General features: G+C 52.8%; 1 protein-coding gene across 4 annotated transcripts in view; it reads left to right on the forward strand.

Annotated features, from left to right (window-relative positions):
• MAVS (mitochondrial antiviral signaling protein) overlaps positions 1 to 8,580 on the forward strand; it is a 16,788-nt gene extending 8,208 nt beyond the window's left edge. For 3 of the 4 annotated variants that reach the window (XM_049650056.1, XM_049650057.1, XM_049650060.1), the window contains 6 exons: positions 100 to 247; positions 1,391 to 1,565; positions 2,769 to 2,944; positions 3,643 to 3,799; positions 5,575 to 6,083; positions 6,998 to 8,580. In XM_049650056.1, the coding sequence (XP_049506013.1) occupies positions 100 to 247; positions 1,391 to 1,565; positions 2,769 to 2,944; positions 3,643 to 3,799; positions 5,575 to 6,083; positions 6,998 to 7,435 (1,603 nt within the window). In that variant the 3' untranslated portion in view covers positions 7,436 to 8,580. Of the gene's footprint in view, positions 1 to 61; positions 248 to 1,390; positions 1,566 to 2,768; positions 2,945 to 3,642; positions 3,800 to 5,574; positions 6,084 to 6,997 lie in introns of all 4 variants that reach the window. The other variant, XM_049650059.1, reaches the window with a different exon arrangement.
• Positions 8,581 to 13,672: the final 5,092 nt, after the last annotated feature.

The raw sequence follows: 13,672 nt of genomic DNA on the forward strand, positions 1-13,672 counted from the left end.
ATTGCCTTTTGTCCGATCCCACTCCCAACTCTGTTGCCATATGTGGTGTGTTTTCTTCCAGTCTTTTTTCCCCTCTCAGCCCATCCTTTTTTGGGCCAGTGCCCTCTGTCACTTCAGAACCTGGACAGCGATGACGTTTGCTGAGGACAAGACTTACGAGTATATCCGCTACCATTACAGCAATTTTGGTCATATTCATGTTCTGGAGATTCTGCCTTATCTGTCCTGCCTCACAATAAGTGACCAGGTGAGCTGGGGCATGACAGCCAGCCACTGACTTGGGGCAGGCTGGGGGTTCAGAGCTTCACCCAAAGCCAGGGCCAACTCCTTCCTTCTTGGTTATTGTCTGCATCCTGCTTCCTGACCTTGACGCTTCTCTAACTTGCTGAATCAAGTGTGGGTCAGGATGGCCTTTCCAACATGGCTGAGCGCCCTCTCGTGTCCATTTGGTGTAGTGCTGAAATATATGGTGCCAGCTGCCTGAGATTTCTGGGCTTCAATCCCCGTTCTGCTTCCGTGGGAACCTTCCTTTTCTTCAGTCTGTCTTGTCATTACTCCTCCTCAGTGTTGACTCCGTTCTCCTTGTCATGGAGCTCTGTCCTGGCAGGGAGTCCAGGGCTCAGTTTTGAGAGTTCATGGGAGCCAGACCACCCTCATCTGTTAGAACTGGCTGTGGCCCCAAGTGAAGCGGGGCCAGCCGCCTCCCAGTTTCAGCTGCTCCCAGATGGCCCGGGCCCTCTGCTGCCTCAACGCGGCTGAGGTGGCAGTGGTGAGGTGGCCGTGGCGGTGGAGCAGGCCTGTGGCTGACAAGGTCTGCCCCTGCCCTCCTGCCTTGCATTCGGGGGCTTGTGGGGATGTCTTGTGACCAGTTCTGCAGTAAATGTTTTCTGTGGCTTTTCGTTTCTGCTGTCTGGTTGCTTGTCTGAATGTGGGAATTCAGTCTGTATGTGAGATTTAAAACCTTTGCCGCCCCGAGATTCCCCATCCTCCTGATTCTTAGGTCAGCTGCCTCTCTTCTCCTTTTGCCTCCTTTCATCTCCTGTTCCCTATGCACCCTTTTCCTCCTCTGCTAATCCAAACCCTTTCTTTTTGCTTTGGGGGCTGCATAAACTGAGGAACTGCCAGGTTCCTCACCAGTAGAGTAGGGGTAATGGCATTAAAATAATTCACACACAGCCCTGAGCTCAGAGCGTGGCACACACTAAAAGCCTACTTCCTGGAAGCTGGCTTTACACTTGGGCCCAGACACTGGCCTTGTCCTGGGCTCTGACCTGGTTTCGCATGGCTGCCGCACTCTTGTGGCTACTTGGTGTCTCTCTCTGCAGCTGTCCCCGAGTGGGGAAGGGTCCAGGGCCACCTGGCTTGAACAGGGCATCTGGCTGTGTTCCAGGACCGACTGCGGGCCTACTACCAGCTCTGGGGGAACCAGGGCACCCTCTGGGAGCTCTTCAACAGCCTTCGGCGGCGGACTGGCTGGGTGGAATCCTTCATCAAGGCCCTGAGGATCTGTGAGCTGGCTGGTCTTGCTGACGAAGTGGCCTCTGTCTACCAGAGCAACCTGCCTGGTGAGCTTCTTGCCCTGGCCCTCCTCATGGAACCCCTGTCATTCCCCTGGCCTCTACTCTGTCTGTCCCCTCACCCCTGTACCTTCTGCCTTCCACTGTCCCCTTCCCTCCCATCACTCCTGGGCAGTGGACAAACCTGGGTGTCAATCCCAGCTTAGCCTCTTGTTAGTCATGTCCCTTTGGTGAAGTGCCTTAATTTCCCTAAGCCTCAGTCTTCTTCTCTGTAAAATGGGGTTAATGGCCAGACATCTACGTCATAGGGCTGTGGTGGATACCATGGGACAGTGGGTGGCATGTTGAGTGCTTAGCTGGGACTGGGTGCCTCCCGTGTGCTCAGCAAGTGGGCCTTCTAATTTGTGTGGCTGTGACATTTGCCTCCCATTCCTTTCCCACTTCCTGTCTTCTCCCTCAGTTCAGCTTCCCTCTCTCCATTCCTCTCTTCTCTTCCTCCGCTTCATGTCTCCTCTTTCTCCCTCATGGGTTCCTTCTTCCTTTCCCTCATCTCTTCCTCTCCCCCTAGCATCCCCTGGAGCCTTCTAGGTCCCCCACTCCAGCTGCCCAGTTACTCCTCAGCTCCCTTTCAATGCTCCCTGCCAGGTTGAGTGCCTGGAGGGATCTGGTCAGGTCAGGTCTGAGGGGATAAGACAGGAAGAAAACTCAAGCCAGCCCTATGTATGTTTTAGACTAGAGATGACTCCTGAGACACTGCTCAGATTTAAAGCCTTAGAACAGCCCTACTCCCCCCCTCCCCCCGCCATTTGCTTTCTTTTTTTCCTCCCTTCTTTCTGAGGAAACAGCATCAGGTCAGGGGTTAGTTAGGGGTGACAACCGCCTACAAGGAGGAGAAGAAAGCCACTGGGTTCCAGAGTGCTGAGGGACAGAGAAGTGGTGACTGCTGACCCAGTCTGGGTTGTGAGAGGCCTGTGAGGTGCCCCGCATGCTCCCCACCCCCATTCTCTTCTCTTCTACCCTTCCACTCCTTCTACCTCTTCTTGTCTTTGTCCTCCCTACCTCCTCTCTCCTTCCTGCCTCCCACTCAGTGAATCTTGTCTCTTCTAAGGAGTACATCCCACCTCAGGACAGCTTTTGGAGCTGTGGGGGGCCTATAGTCATGGCTCTGGGGGTCCAGGAGCATCCAGGCCTCTCCTGTCACTGGGAGTTCCTCTGACTCCTCCTTGACATCACTGTATCTTTGTCTTCCAGGGGTCCCGAAGAACTGCCCCCCAGCCCCACTGGAGCCACAGTTAGCTCCTGCTGAGGTTCCAGGGCCCTCCACACCTGCCGTGGCCCCCAGCACCCCCCACAATGGCTACAGAGAGGAGGAGCCAAGTTTCCCCATGCCTGTCCAGGACACTCGGCCGCCAGAGTCCCTAGGAGAGGTGTGTTCTCACGTCTAGTCTGGACCCCTGCTTTTGTGTTCCTGTCTGCCCAGCCTCTAGAAGCTCTCTTCTGCCCCCACCACAAGTCATGCCTAACCTCTGCTCAGAACCTAAGGGCTCCCCCAATGGAGATATGCCCCAAACCAACTCTCAGACTGCTGACTAGGGCTTCACCCTATGGCAACCCCCAACCCTCTTATCAACCAGCTGTGAGGTCATAGTTTGGAGGTCTTTGAAGTGGTCCGTGTGAGATGTTGAGCTGGGTCAAAGGACCGGAGAATGACCACTGGAGGAGTACTGGGGAAGGAGGAGGTGATGGGGTAAAGGGTAGATGGAGTAATTATTGCCAGTAAAGTCAAGTTCAGGGCGAAAATTACTGATTCTATTGAGATGTGATGGGCAGGCAGCAGGGTGTTCAGGAGACCCCAGATCATGGACTTGAAGCCCAAGAAAGGGGTCTGTGCAGTAGCCTCAGAGAGGGGGACATTTGATAGGGCCAGGCAGATGAATAGAGACTCCCCATGGGATGGTGTATGTTCTCTGTAAGGTACGTTCCTGTGGACAGAGGGTCTGGCAATGATCAAAGCCGGGGCGAGGGGCTTCCCTGGTTTCTGTGCTCCATGGCACAGGCTGAGGCCGGTGGGAGATGCCTGCTCCTGGGAGAAGCAGCTGCCTCATTTCCATTTTCCCTCTTGCAGAGTTCAAAGAAAGTCCCACAGACACCCAGTTCTGGGACTGTCCTGAGGAGGCCAGCTGGCCCCCTGGAGCCCTCCTCTGACATGGCAGCCCTCAGCCCTCTGACCTCCAGTGGGAGTCAGGAGCAGGACACAGAACCAGGCAGTGCCCACATAGCAGGTACGTATGTGACCTGGAGCCATAGGACCTCTCGGACCTCCCAGAGGGTAAAGACTAGAGTTGCCCCTCTGGCTTCCTTGGACAGGAGGTGAGGGTGGGAGTAAAGGGAGTTTACCTCAGGAGCAACCCAATTCCTTGAGGGTGTATTAGTATTTTCTACGTAACAACCCATTCCAACATTTAGTAGCCTAAAATAGGACTATTTAGCTCGTGATTCTGTGGGTCAGCAATTTGGGCTGGCTCAGGGTAGTTCTTGGGATCTTGGCTGGATTCCCTCTTGCGTACACACCCGTGTACGCACTGCTTACTTACGCCTGTTGGCGGGGGAGGGGGGAGCACCTTGGTTCTCTTCAGTGAGTCCTCATCTTTCACCAGACAAGTCTGTTTCCTGGCAGCTGAGCAGAATTCTGAGAGAGCAGACTCCTGGGGCAAAGGCTCAAAACTGGCAGTCTTCCCTCCTGCCTCGTTCTGTGGCCCAAACAAGTCCCAGGGCCAGCCCAGAGTCAAGGAGTAGGGAACAGACTCTGTCTCTAGATGAGAGGACTGACAGTCACATTGCAGAGGATGTGGATACAGGCAGGGGAAGAGCATTAGGGCCATTTGTGGATTCTGCTGAGGGGACCCTGTGGGGTTCACCAGGACCTGGAGGACAGTGTGGAAGAGCTGGGCTACTTACTGGCAGGGGCCCTTAGAGCCCTTAGGTGCTTCCCTACCCCTAGTGGGGCTCAGCTCCCAATGAATCACTAAAACTTCTCAGCCCCAGAGGAAGTATGATTTTCATCAGTTAAGGGCCTGGGCCCCAAAACCAGATCTCAGTTCCCACCCTCGGGAATATAGAGCTGTCCACTCTGACTTCCCAGGATGGCATCTCTCTGCTCCGTTGTTTCCTAAACTGTATGCCATGTAAAACTATAGCCTGACCAGCCTTTGGTGCCCCTGGGACAGCCACAAGGCACCTGAACAGTTAAAGGCTCCGAGAAGCCATCTTAGTGCCCTCTGCCTCCCTGGTCCACAGCAGCATTTCCTGAAAGGTGTCCCATGGCAAGCTGACATTGCAAAGTATAAATGGGTGCTTGGGGAAGAGTTCTGGGGTGAAAGGAGTGGAGGGCACTAAGATTTCAATACATGCGTGGATACAGGTCCCACGAGGTTCTGTGGTGTCAGATTTTGGTGGGGGTGGGGTGGTACATCAGAATTACTTCTGGCCTTTGTCAGCCATAGGGCCTGGCACATGTATTCTCAGAGTACCACGGGGGATCTGGATATAAATGCCTATATGGACTGTTACCACCTGCTGAGCCATCGTGCTGCCCTTTGCTGTGATCTGGGGTGGCTCCTACTGGTGGGGGAGGGGAAGGTGGCAGAGGGAGGAGCATCCAGAATTCCACCAAGCTAATGAGCAGACACAGGAGGAAAGGGGGGTGTCCCAGGCAGGAGAAGAAAGAGGAGAGGATAATTAATGATCTTCAAGCTCCTAGATGCTGTAAAGGGGAGGAACCATTTCATTCTTATGAGAGAACAGACTTGACTTTAGGTCAAGGACTAAGGCTAGATAGGGCTGAGGATGCGCCTGCAGCTGTTGGACCTCGGGGCCTGGGAGCAATGACCAGAGGGACTGTGGAGACTCCATGGGAGGATGTTGGGGGGCCTGGGTGCAGTAGGGACTTGAGCTGGGGAACTGAGACCCTTCTTCAGCTCTCTGATCCCAGGTGACTGTGCTTTTAGGGTAACAGTCCTGTGGGTTTGTGTTTTCCCTTTTATTTTACCACCTGCAGGCATGGCCTCCAGCCTCACATCACCCCGTGGGCCTGTGTCTCCATCTGTCTCCTTCCAGCCACTGACCCGTTCCATCCCCAGGGCAAGCCGCTTGCCAGGACCCTCAGTATCAGCTCCGCCTACTGGCATCTCCTCCTCTTCCCCTGGCTTGGCCTCTTCAGGGGGTGCTGGTGACCATGGTGAGGCTACCATCTGCCCTGGGGCCGGGGTGTTGGCCAGCTCATTGACCACCAGCATGGCACCCTCCAAAGTGCCTACCAACTCAGCATTTGATAGAACGATGCCTTCCAAGTTGCCTGCCAGCTCGAAACCCTCTGGTACAATGTCTACTAACGTGCTCACTAGTCTACCACCATCCAAACTGCCTATCAACTCCACACGTGCTGGCACAGTGGCACCCAAGGTGCCTACTGGCTTGGTGCCTGACCACAGGATGTCCACAAGCACAGCGCCCAGCAAGGTGCCTTCCAACACAGTGCCCCCCGTCAGGAGCAGCATATCCTCAGGGGTGAGTCTTTGCCCTTCTACCAGTGATCCAGGCTTTGCCCCCGAGCCCTATCCTTGGACCCTTTCCAGTCTCCATTCTGTCTCCAGCCTGGGCTGTGCCAGGGCTTCTTTTCAAGGGTATAGGGATAGCTGAGATCCAGCCTCTTCTGGACCCCACACCAAATCCTTTAGAGTACTAATAATCATTAGAGCTCTTGAGTGTGGATTCCTAGGAGGGGTGGGTGTGGCGGCCATCCCCACTGGTCATGTGCATCAACCCGTTTAGAGCTCAAAGCCGTATATTAGGCCTAGCAGCACCATTTTGCAGATGAGGGAACTGTGAGGGATAGAGCTGGATGGCCTGTCTGCCTCAATGTCTTGCTCTTCACCCCCAGGATATCCAGTCTGCTTCTCCATTATCAGGGCTTTGTAGATAGCAGTCTCAGCCTGAGACAGCCACACTGACCCAACAGCCCCCCACAGCTGCCCCTTCTGGGCCAGCACATCTAGTCCTGCTCCTGTTGTCTGCCTGGAAGAACCAAGTCCAAGGGACCTGTTAGGCACATGGCCAGGCCTCTGACCCTGTGGCTGCTCCATGGCCTCAGCCCTGGCAGAATGTTGAAGTAGGATGGGGCCACAACTGCCAAGGGCTCTAGGAGGGCGGGGGTGAGCTCACAAGCAGGCCAGTGAGTAGGGAGAGGGGTACCTTGGAGAAAGTTACCACTGATACCACTGCAGAGGCTTGGACACCTCCTCTCTCAGTGCCCTCCTGCACCATCATTGGGTTGAGTCTCCAAGAGTGGGTGGCTTCCTCCCATACTGTGGGCTGGGAATTGGAGGGTTGAGATGCTAGTTCATGTATTGGCTGGGAATGGGGCCACCCATTTGGGTGTCCGGCCATCCCCAGTCCCTTCCAGCCCTTCCTTTCTTTCTCAGGAGACTCCTCCAGTGGCTCCAGAGCCCACAGGCACCTCCACCAGAGACAGCTTGCCCAAGCCAGACCACAACTCTGCCACCTGGGGCTCCGAGTTGGAGCTGAGCAAGCCTGGCCGGCTGGTCTCCCACATGGACAGTGAGCCGTTCTCAGGCTGCTCTGCGGACCTGGCCCTCAGCTGCAGCAAGTCCTTGGGCGCAGGGCCTGACAATGTCCCAGAGGAGAATGAGTACCAGTCAGTGGATTCCATTAGGATCCAAGTGGCCCAGGATCCCAGCATTGACCTGGTAGAGGGTAGTCCCGGGCCTCCTGCTGCCCCACAGCCCTCAGTCAAGGACAAGTTTGTCCCGGCCAGATTCTATGCTCCATGGCTTGGGGCAGCTGCAGCTGGGGCTCTCTTTGCCATGCTCTTGGCTGTGCTGTATAGGCGGCGCCTGTGAAGCCCCTAGGGCCTCCCTGTCCCGAGTCTGCTCCCTTCCCTGCAGGACATCTAGCCCAAGCACGGACTGTGCTATCTCCCCGTCTTGTCCCTTTCATGGGGCTCGTGGAGCCTGGGCCTGAGGAGAGCCGGTGGGGGGGGGGGGGGGAATTGAGTGCAGACCAGATTTCTGTCCCAGCCCATGCCTTCCCCATGTACTCCAGACCTCACACACCCCACAATCTGGGCTGTGGCCTTTATTCTCTGGAGGAGGTGAGGTACCCCCATCCAGACCCTGTTTGCTCAAGTCCACAGATGAGGTGGTGCTGCTAGATCATGCAGGGGGTCAGAACCCCCCCCCCCCACCCCATCCTGCCCTGGTGCCTGGTGGCCAGCAGATGTGCAGGGTGGGGGATCCCACAGGACCTTGCTCCAGACCCTAAAAGCCCCAAGAACATAAGGGTGATCCATTTCCAGGGACCTGGCTGCTTGAGGTCCCCCAAGAAGCGAGGGAAGTCCAGAGGTTCCCCTGGACCCCTAGGGAACCTAAGGCAGCTGCTAGGCCTGAGGACTGTCTCTGAAGCCCCTCTCCAGTCTCCTCACCCCCATTTTCCCTTTCCCTCCCTCTGGTCTCCGTGGTCTTTAGCTTGGTGGTGGTGGGGAGGGGGGTTTGGGAAGGAGAGACCTGCCAGGGTAAGCTCAGGCCAAGGTTTGGATTTCAGTTCCACCCCTTCCTGGGCTGTGTGGCCTTGACAAGATGATCAGACTTCTCTGGTCTTGCTTCCCCACATGGCCAGTGAGTATCATGGCTCATTTCCACTGGGCTCTTCTGAGATTGAAGCACACAAGTGTTTGTCAAGTGCCTGCCTTCCCCAGAGTAGGTGACTGCTGATAGCTGCCCCTACCTCTCCCCTGCCAAGCCTGGTAGACATGAGGGTATAAGAGGCAGAATGCCCAGTGGGTAAGGGTGCAACTCTGTAGTTTGGGGTGGCCTGGGCCTGTACCCCACTCGAACTTTCACTCACTCTGTGCTCTGTCACTGTGCTCTCTATTAACCTCTCTGTGCCTCAGTTTCCTCAGCTGTAAAATGAGGATGAATAGTAAAATTTTATATGTATATAAATATCTCCTAGTGTGATGAGGATTAAATGAGTTTATCTATATGAATCTTAGAATGGTTCCTGGCATTTATTAAGTGTTGGATACATGGTGCTGTAAATGTGGAGGGGTTGGAGTGACTGGCTACACCTTACGAGGCAGATCCAGACCCTGCTACCTCCCCTCACTCCCTTTATATTTGTTTCTTATTCATCTTGTGCCTTGGGGAGCGGGGAGGGAGGCATGTCTAGTGGCAAAGCAGTGCAGGGTGAGGCCTGGGGCCCCCCAGCAACCAGATGGGTTGGGGAATATCCTCATGGGTTCTTTTCAGGCAGTCATCTCTGGACAAGAAGCAGGCATAGGAGACCCAGAAGCCACTTCCATTCCTGTTCTCTGCACGAGACAGACTAGCACTCTGGGGGGATACTGGGGGTAGTAGCTGTGTACTCCCCCAAATGTCAGCTGGTAAGTCCTGTACCCTGCTTTGGCTGCTAAGGCCTTTCTTTGCACTGCCCTAGGGGGCTTCAGTGACCTCCACCTTGAATGACCTCTCCTCCCTCTGAATTTCTTTTCAACCCTCAATCCAAACCCAATAGCCTACACCCTAAAATCAGGAGAGGTCCTTACCCAAGTTGTCCGCACCACTCCCCATCACCTTTGCTCTTAACCAGCCCTCTTTTAGCCCTCCCTCATTCTCAGATACCCAGGTCAGTAAAAAATTCATGGACAGGTACTAGTTTTATTATTTTTTAAATTTTCATTCATTCATTCATTCATTCATTCATTCATTCATTTAAAGTAATCTCTATACCCAACGTGGGGCTCCAACTCACAACCCCAAGATTAAGAGTCATATGCTCTACTGACTGAGCCAGCCAGACACTAACCCCTGGTACTAGTTTTAATGTGTTACCCTCCCAGGATAGCTTTGGAAAAGAGTATCTCAAGAAAGTAATGTGTAGTCCCAAAGGACGTTACTTAGCTGGTGGAATTTCAAGCACAGTGACCAGCCATGTGGGAGAGACCTTTGTGTAAGGTGTATAGGACTCATTCAGGGACCTACCAGGCATTTTTCAGATTTTTAAAGATTTTTTTGAAAGATGGAGAGCACATGAGTAGGGGGGAGGGGCAGAGGGAGAGAGAGAGAGAGAGAGAGAGAGAGAGAGAGAGAGAGAGACAGATAGAATCTCAAGCACAGAGCCTGACATGGGGCTCAATCCCATGACCATGGGAAAATGACCTGAGCCAAAATCAAAGAGTCGGATGCTGAACTGACTGAGCCACCCAGGTGCCCCCTACCAGGTAGTTTTCAAATGATGCTGCCCAGAAGCCCTAATCCTGGCCTACGTGAAACAGCATCCCTACTTTGGCCGTTGTCAACTGAAGGCCTCTAAAATGCCAACTTGAAGCAGGGTTGGGAATTGGCCAGTGCAGTGAGGCCTGTGGCCAGGAGAGGACTTGGGATAGTTGGTAAGATATGTCAGATTTCAGGAATCCTGGGGTTTGAAGTGAGGCTTTCAGCTGCAGGAGGGTGTGTAGGAGGAGGATGACACAGGTAACTCCCACCACCATGGCCTGGACCACATGGAGGCCAGAACCCCAGGAGAGGACAGAGAATCTCTACCCTCAGTAGACTGGGAAACTTGGCACCTATACTGGGAGACTTGGTAAAGCACACTTCACCTCAGGGTGAAGGCCGGGGTGGGGCCAGAGGCTCAGTGCCATCCTGATCCATTAGGGACTCACCACCTGTCAAAATACAATCCCTCTCTACCTTGTCTCTCCTGCTAAAACATTTCCCTCAGAACGTCTGAGCCACCATGGCTTTTTTCTCCTTGGGAAATATAGACCTTGCTTGATAATCTACTGAAGCCAGACCAAGGCCGTACCTTCCCCCTTTTCCTTGCTGGATACGCTCAGATTTAATTGGGTTTAGGGGGAATTTCTGGTTAGAGATCAAGAAGATGCCCTTTGCCCTGCCAGGCATTAGATCATTCATAGCTTCTTTTAAGAAACATTATTTCTGACGGAAAGCTTTCAAACACACAGAAATAGAATATAAGAAATGTATATAAGAAATATATATAAGAGAAAACAGAAGGAGAACCTGCCATGTGCCTACCACCCAGTTTTTTTTTTTAATTTTTTTTTTAATGTTTATTTATTTTTGAGACAGAGAGAGACAGAGCATGAACGGGGGAGGGGCAGAGAGAGAGGGAGACACAGAATTGGAAGCAGGCTCCAGGCTCTGAGCCATCAGCCCAGAGCCCGACACAGGGCTCAAACTCACGGACCGCGAGATTGTGACCTGAGCTGAAGTCGGACCCTTAACCGACTGAGCCACCCAGGTGCCCCCACCCAGCTTTAATAATTACGGACTCATGCCATCGTTGTTCATCCCTGCCCGATTCCCCCTTTTCTGTACAGGCTCCTTTTGTAACTCAGAGTGAGGGGTTCAGAAACCCAAGGGGCACATGTGGGTTGGGAGAATTTTGTGGTAAAGGCCCTCTATTTTTTCCCAAGGCAGCATTAGGCATTCCCCTGTTGGTTTCTTGGCCGTGGGTGGCATCCCATTTGAACTAGTTCAAGGAGTGAGCAGCACTGGGTTCCTGTCCTAGTGGGAGGGGACCAAAGGGGGTTCTTCCACTGACAAGCTCCTTGGAGGTGTCTGGCTACTGCTTCTGTCCCAGAGAGGCAACAGTTGGGGGTGTCCCGTGGCAGCTTGCCCATTGCACCAGGGGCCTCCTCCAGGTTCTGACAGAGCCCTTCCAGCAGGCAGAAATTACCCAACTGGGCCGGTTCAAATTCCACAGCATGTTTCCTGCTTTAATAGGAGTCTCCCAGGAATGGAGTCGGTCAGGCCTTGAGGTCACTTGCTTTCCATTGAAGGACCGTCACCAAACCGATGGCCAAGAATTGCCCCCTACCTCCCCACAGGAAAAGTAGTGTTGGCATTCCTAGTCTGATCAGTGGTGGAAGGGATTCTATAGATGAAAATCACACGCTCTCCCTGTGCTCACCTTTCTGGTCTTTTCCTTGTAGCCTAGGGCCGTGAAGTTTACACCTGGTGTTGGGCATGGTCACCCAGTATTCCTCACTCCTGCAGCTGCTGTTAATAACAACAGCAATAATAAAAAGGGCCACTGCTTACCCCGTACTTTGCTGCGTGCCAGGCGCTGGGCTAAGCACTTTAAATATATTAACTCATTTAATCCCCAAACAACCCTATAAAGGAGGTACCATTATGACCCAGTGTATAGCTAGTCTGCAAGACTGGGAGGGAGGAAGGACCAGAGGAGACAGTACAAGGGAAAACTCTGGCCCCTGAGCCCCCAGAGCTAGACATGTTCTACGCTCATGACCCACAGCTGATTGGATGCCTTGGAGCCGGGACCCCATTTGAAGTGAGATTTCACACCAACACATTCCTGCCCAGGGTGCCAAGATCTGCCCCATGGTGTAATAGTGTAATAATGTGCAGTATTATAATTAATAGTTTTGGAGATATTGTAACAATTGGACTATAATCGTTGTATGTGTGCTCAGGCTTAATGGCCTAAGGCTGTGTGAGGCAAAGCAGTCGGCTCGAGACTAAAATGCCAGGTCTCCAGAGGCCAGTTTGGTGTAGCATACATCGTTTATTAAAGGATTCTCCAGTGCCAGGTCTAAGGCCTAATATGAGTTAAGACCCTTGGGGCGCCTGGGTGGCTCAGTTGGTTAAGCGTCTGACTTCGGCTCAGGTCATGATCTCTCAGTTTGAGCCCCACGTCGGGCTCTGTGCTGACAGCTCAGAGCCTAGAGCCTGCTTCAGATTCTGTGTCTCCCTCTCTCTCGGCCCCTCCCCTGCTCACACTTAGTCTCTCTCTGTCCTTCAATAATAAACGTTAAAAAAAATTTTTTTTTTTTAAAAAGACCCTTGCTTACTCTCCAGTGGTTGGGAATGGCTCACAAAATGTGGTGGAGACGAATGGGCTTTCATATCATACTTTCATGTATTTATACAATATTTTGCACCTCCTGTGTGCAGAGTATTGGGAAATGCCTTGGAGACACAGGATAACGAAGCAAAACCCCACTCTAAGGGCCCCCTTCCACCACCTATTGTTTCCAGTCCAATAGTGAGCGGTCTAAAGGGGGATGCCTGAAGCAAAGGTGGGGGTAGGGAGAAGGGACAAGTGTTGTTTTGATCAGTTATACACTATTAATAATTACAATAACTAGGGTTGCCTGGATGGCTCAGTCAGTTAAATGTCCAACTCTTGGTTTCGGCTCATGTCATGATCTCACTGTTCGCAAGATCGAATCCAGCGTGGGGCTCTGCACTGACAGTGCAGAGCCTGTTTGTGATTCTCTCTCCCCTCCCTGCTCCTCCCCCTCTTGAACACACGTGCACGCATTCACACGCTCTCTCTTCCTCTCTCTCAAAAATAAGTAAATAAACATTAAAAAAAAATAATTGCAATAACTAAACCCAGGAAAACAGTAACACTTAGAAACTATAGGGAATAAGGAGAAAATGAAGTGTAAATTTACAAAGACGCCTAAGCAGAAAGGCTATAGTGAAAGTGTCTGACAAGATCAAGTGCTGGGGCACCTGGGTGGCTCAGTTCGGTGAAGTGTCTGACCTTGGCTCAGGTCATGATCTCACGGTGAGTTGGAGCTGTGTATCAGGCTCTCTGCTGTCATCACAGAGCTTGCTTCAGATCCTTTGTCCTCCTCGCTCCCTGCCCCTCTCCCACGCGCACGTGTGTGCTCTGTCTCTCAAAAATGAATCAACATTAAAAACAAGCAAAACAAGATCAAGTACTGATGAAAACACAGAGCAACTGAAACTTTCACAGACATTTGGGGGGTATATAAATTGGTAAAACTGTTGGCAAACTGGCAGTACCCTACTGACAGTGACCATATGCATAACTTAGGAGGTAGCAATTCCGCTCCTGGGCATGAACACAACAGAAACAAGAGCTTATGTCTACCAGAATGTGTGCAAGAATGTGTCTTTTTTTTCTTTTCTTTCTTTCTTCCTCCCCTCCTTCCTTTCTTTTTCTCCTCTTCCTCCTCCTCCTCTTCCTCCTCCCCCTCCCCTCCTCCTCCCCCTCCCCTCCTCCTCCCCCTCCCCTCCTCCTCCTTCTCCTCCCTTCTCCCCCCCCATCCCCTC

This window comes from Panthera uncia (genome assembly GCF_023721935.1).
Source record: "Panthera uncia isolate 11264 chromosome A3 unlocalized genomic scaffold, Puncia_PCG_1.0 HiC_scaffold_11, whole genome shotgun sequence".
NCBI classification, from domain to species: domain Eukaryota; kingdom Metazoa; phylum Chordata; class Mammalia; order Carnivora; family Felidae; genus Panthera; species Panthera uncia.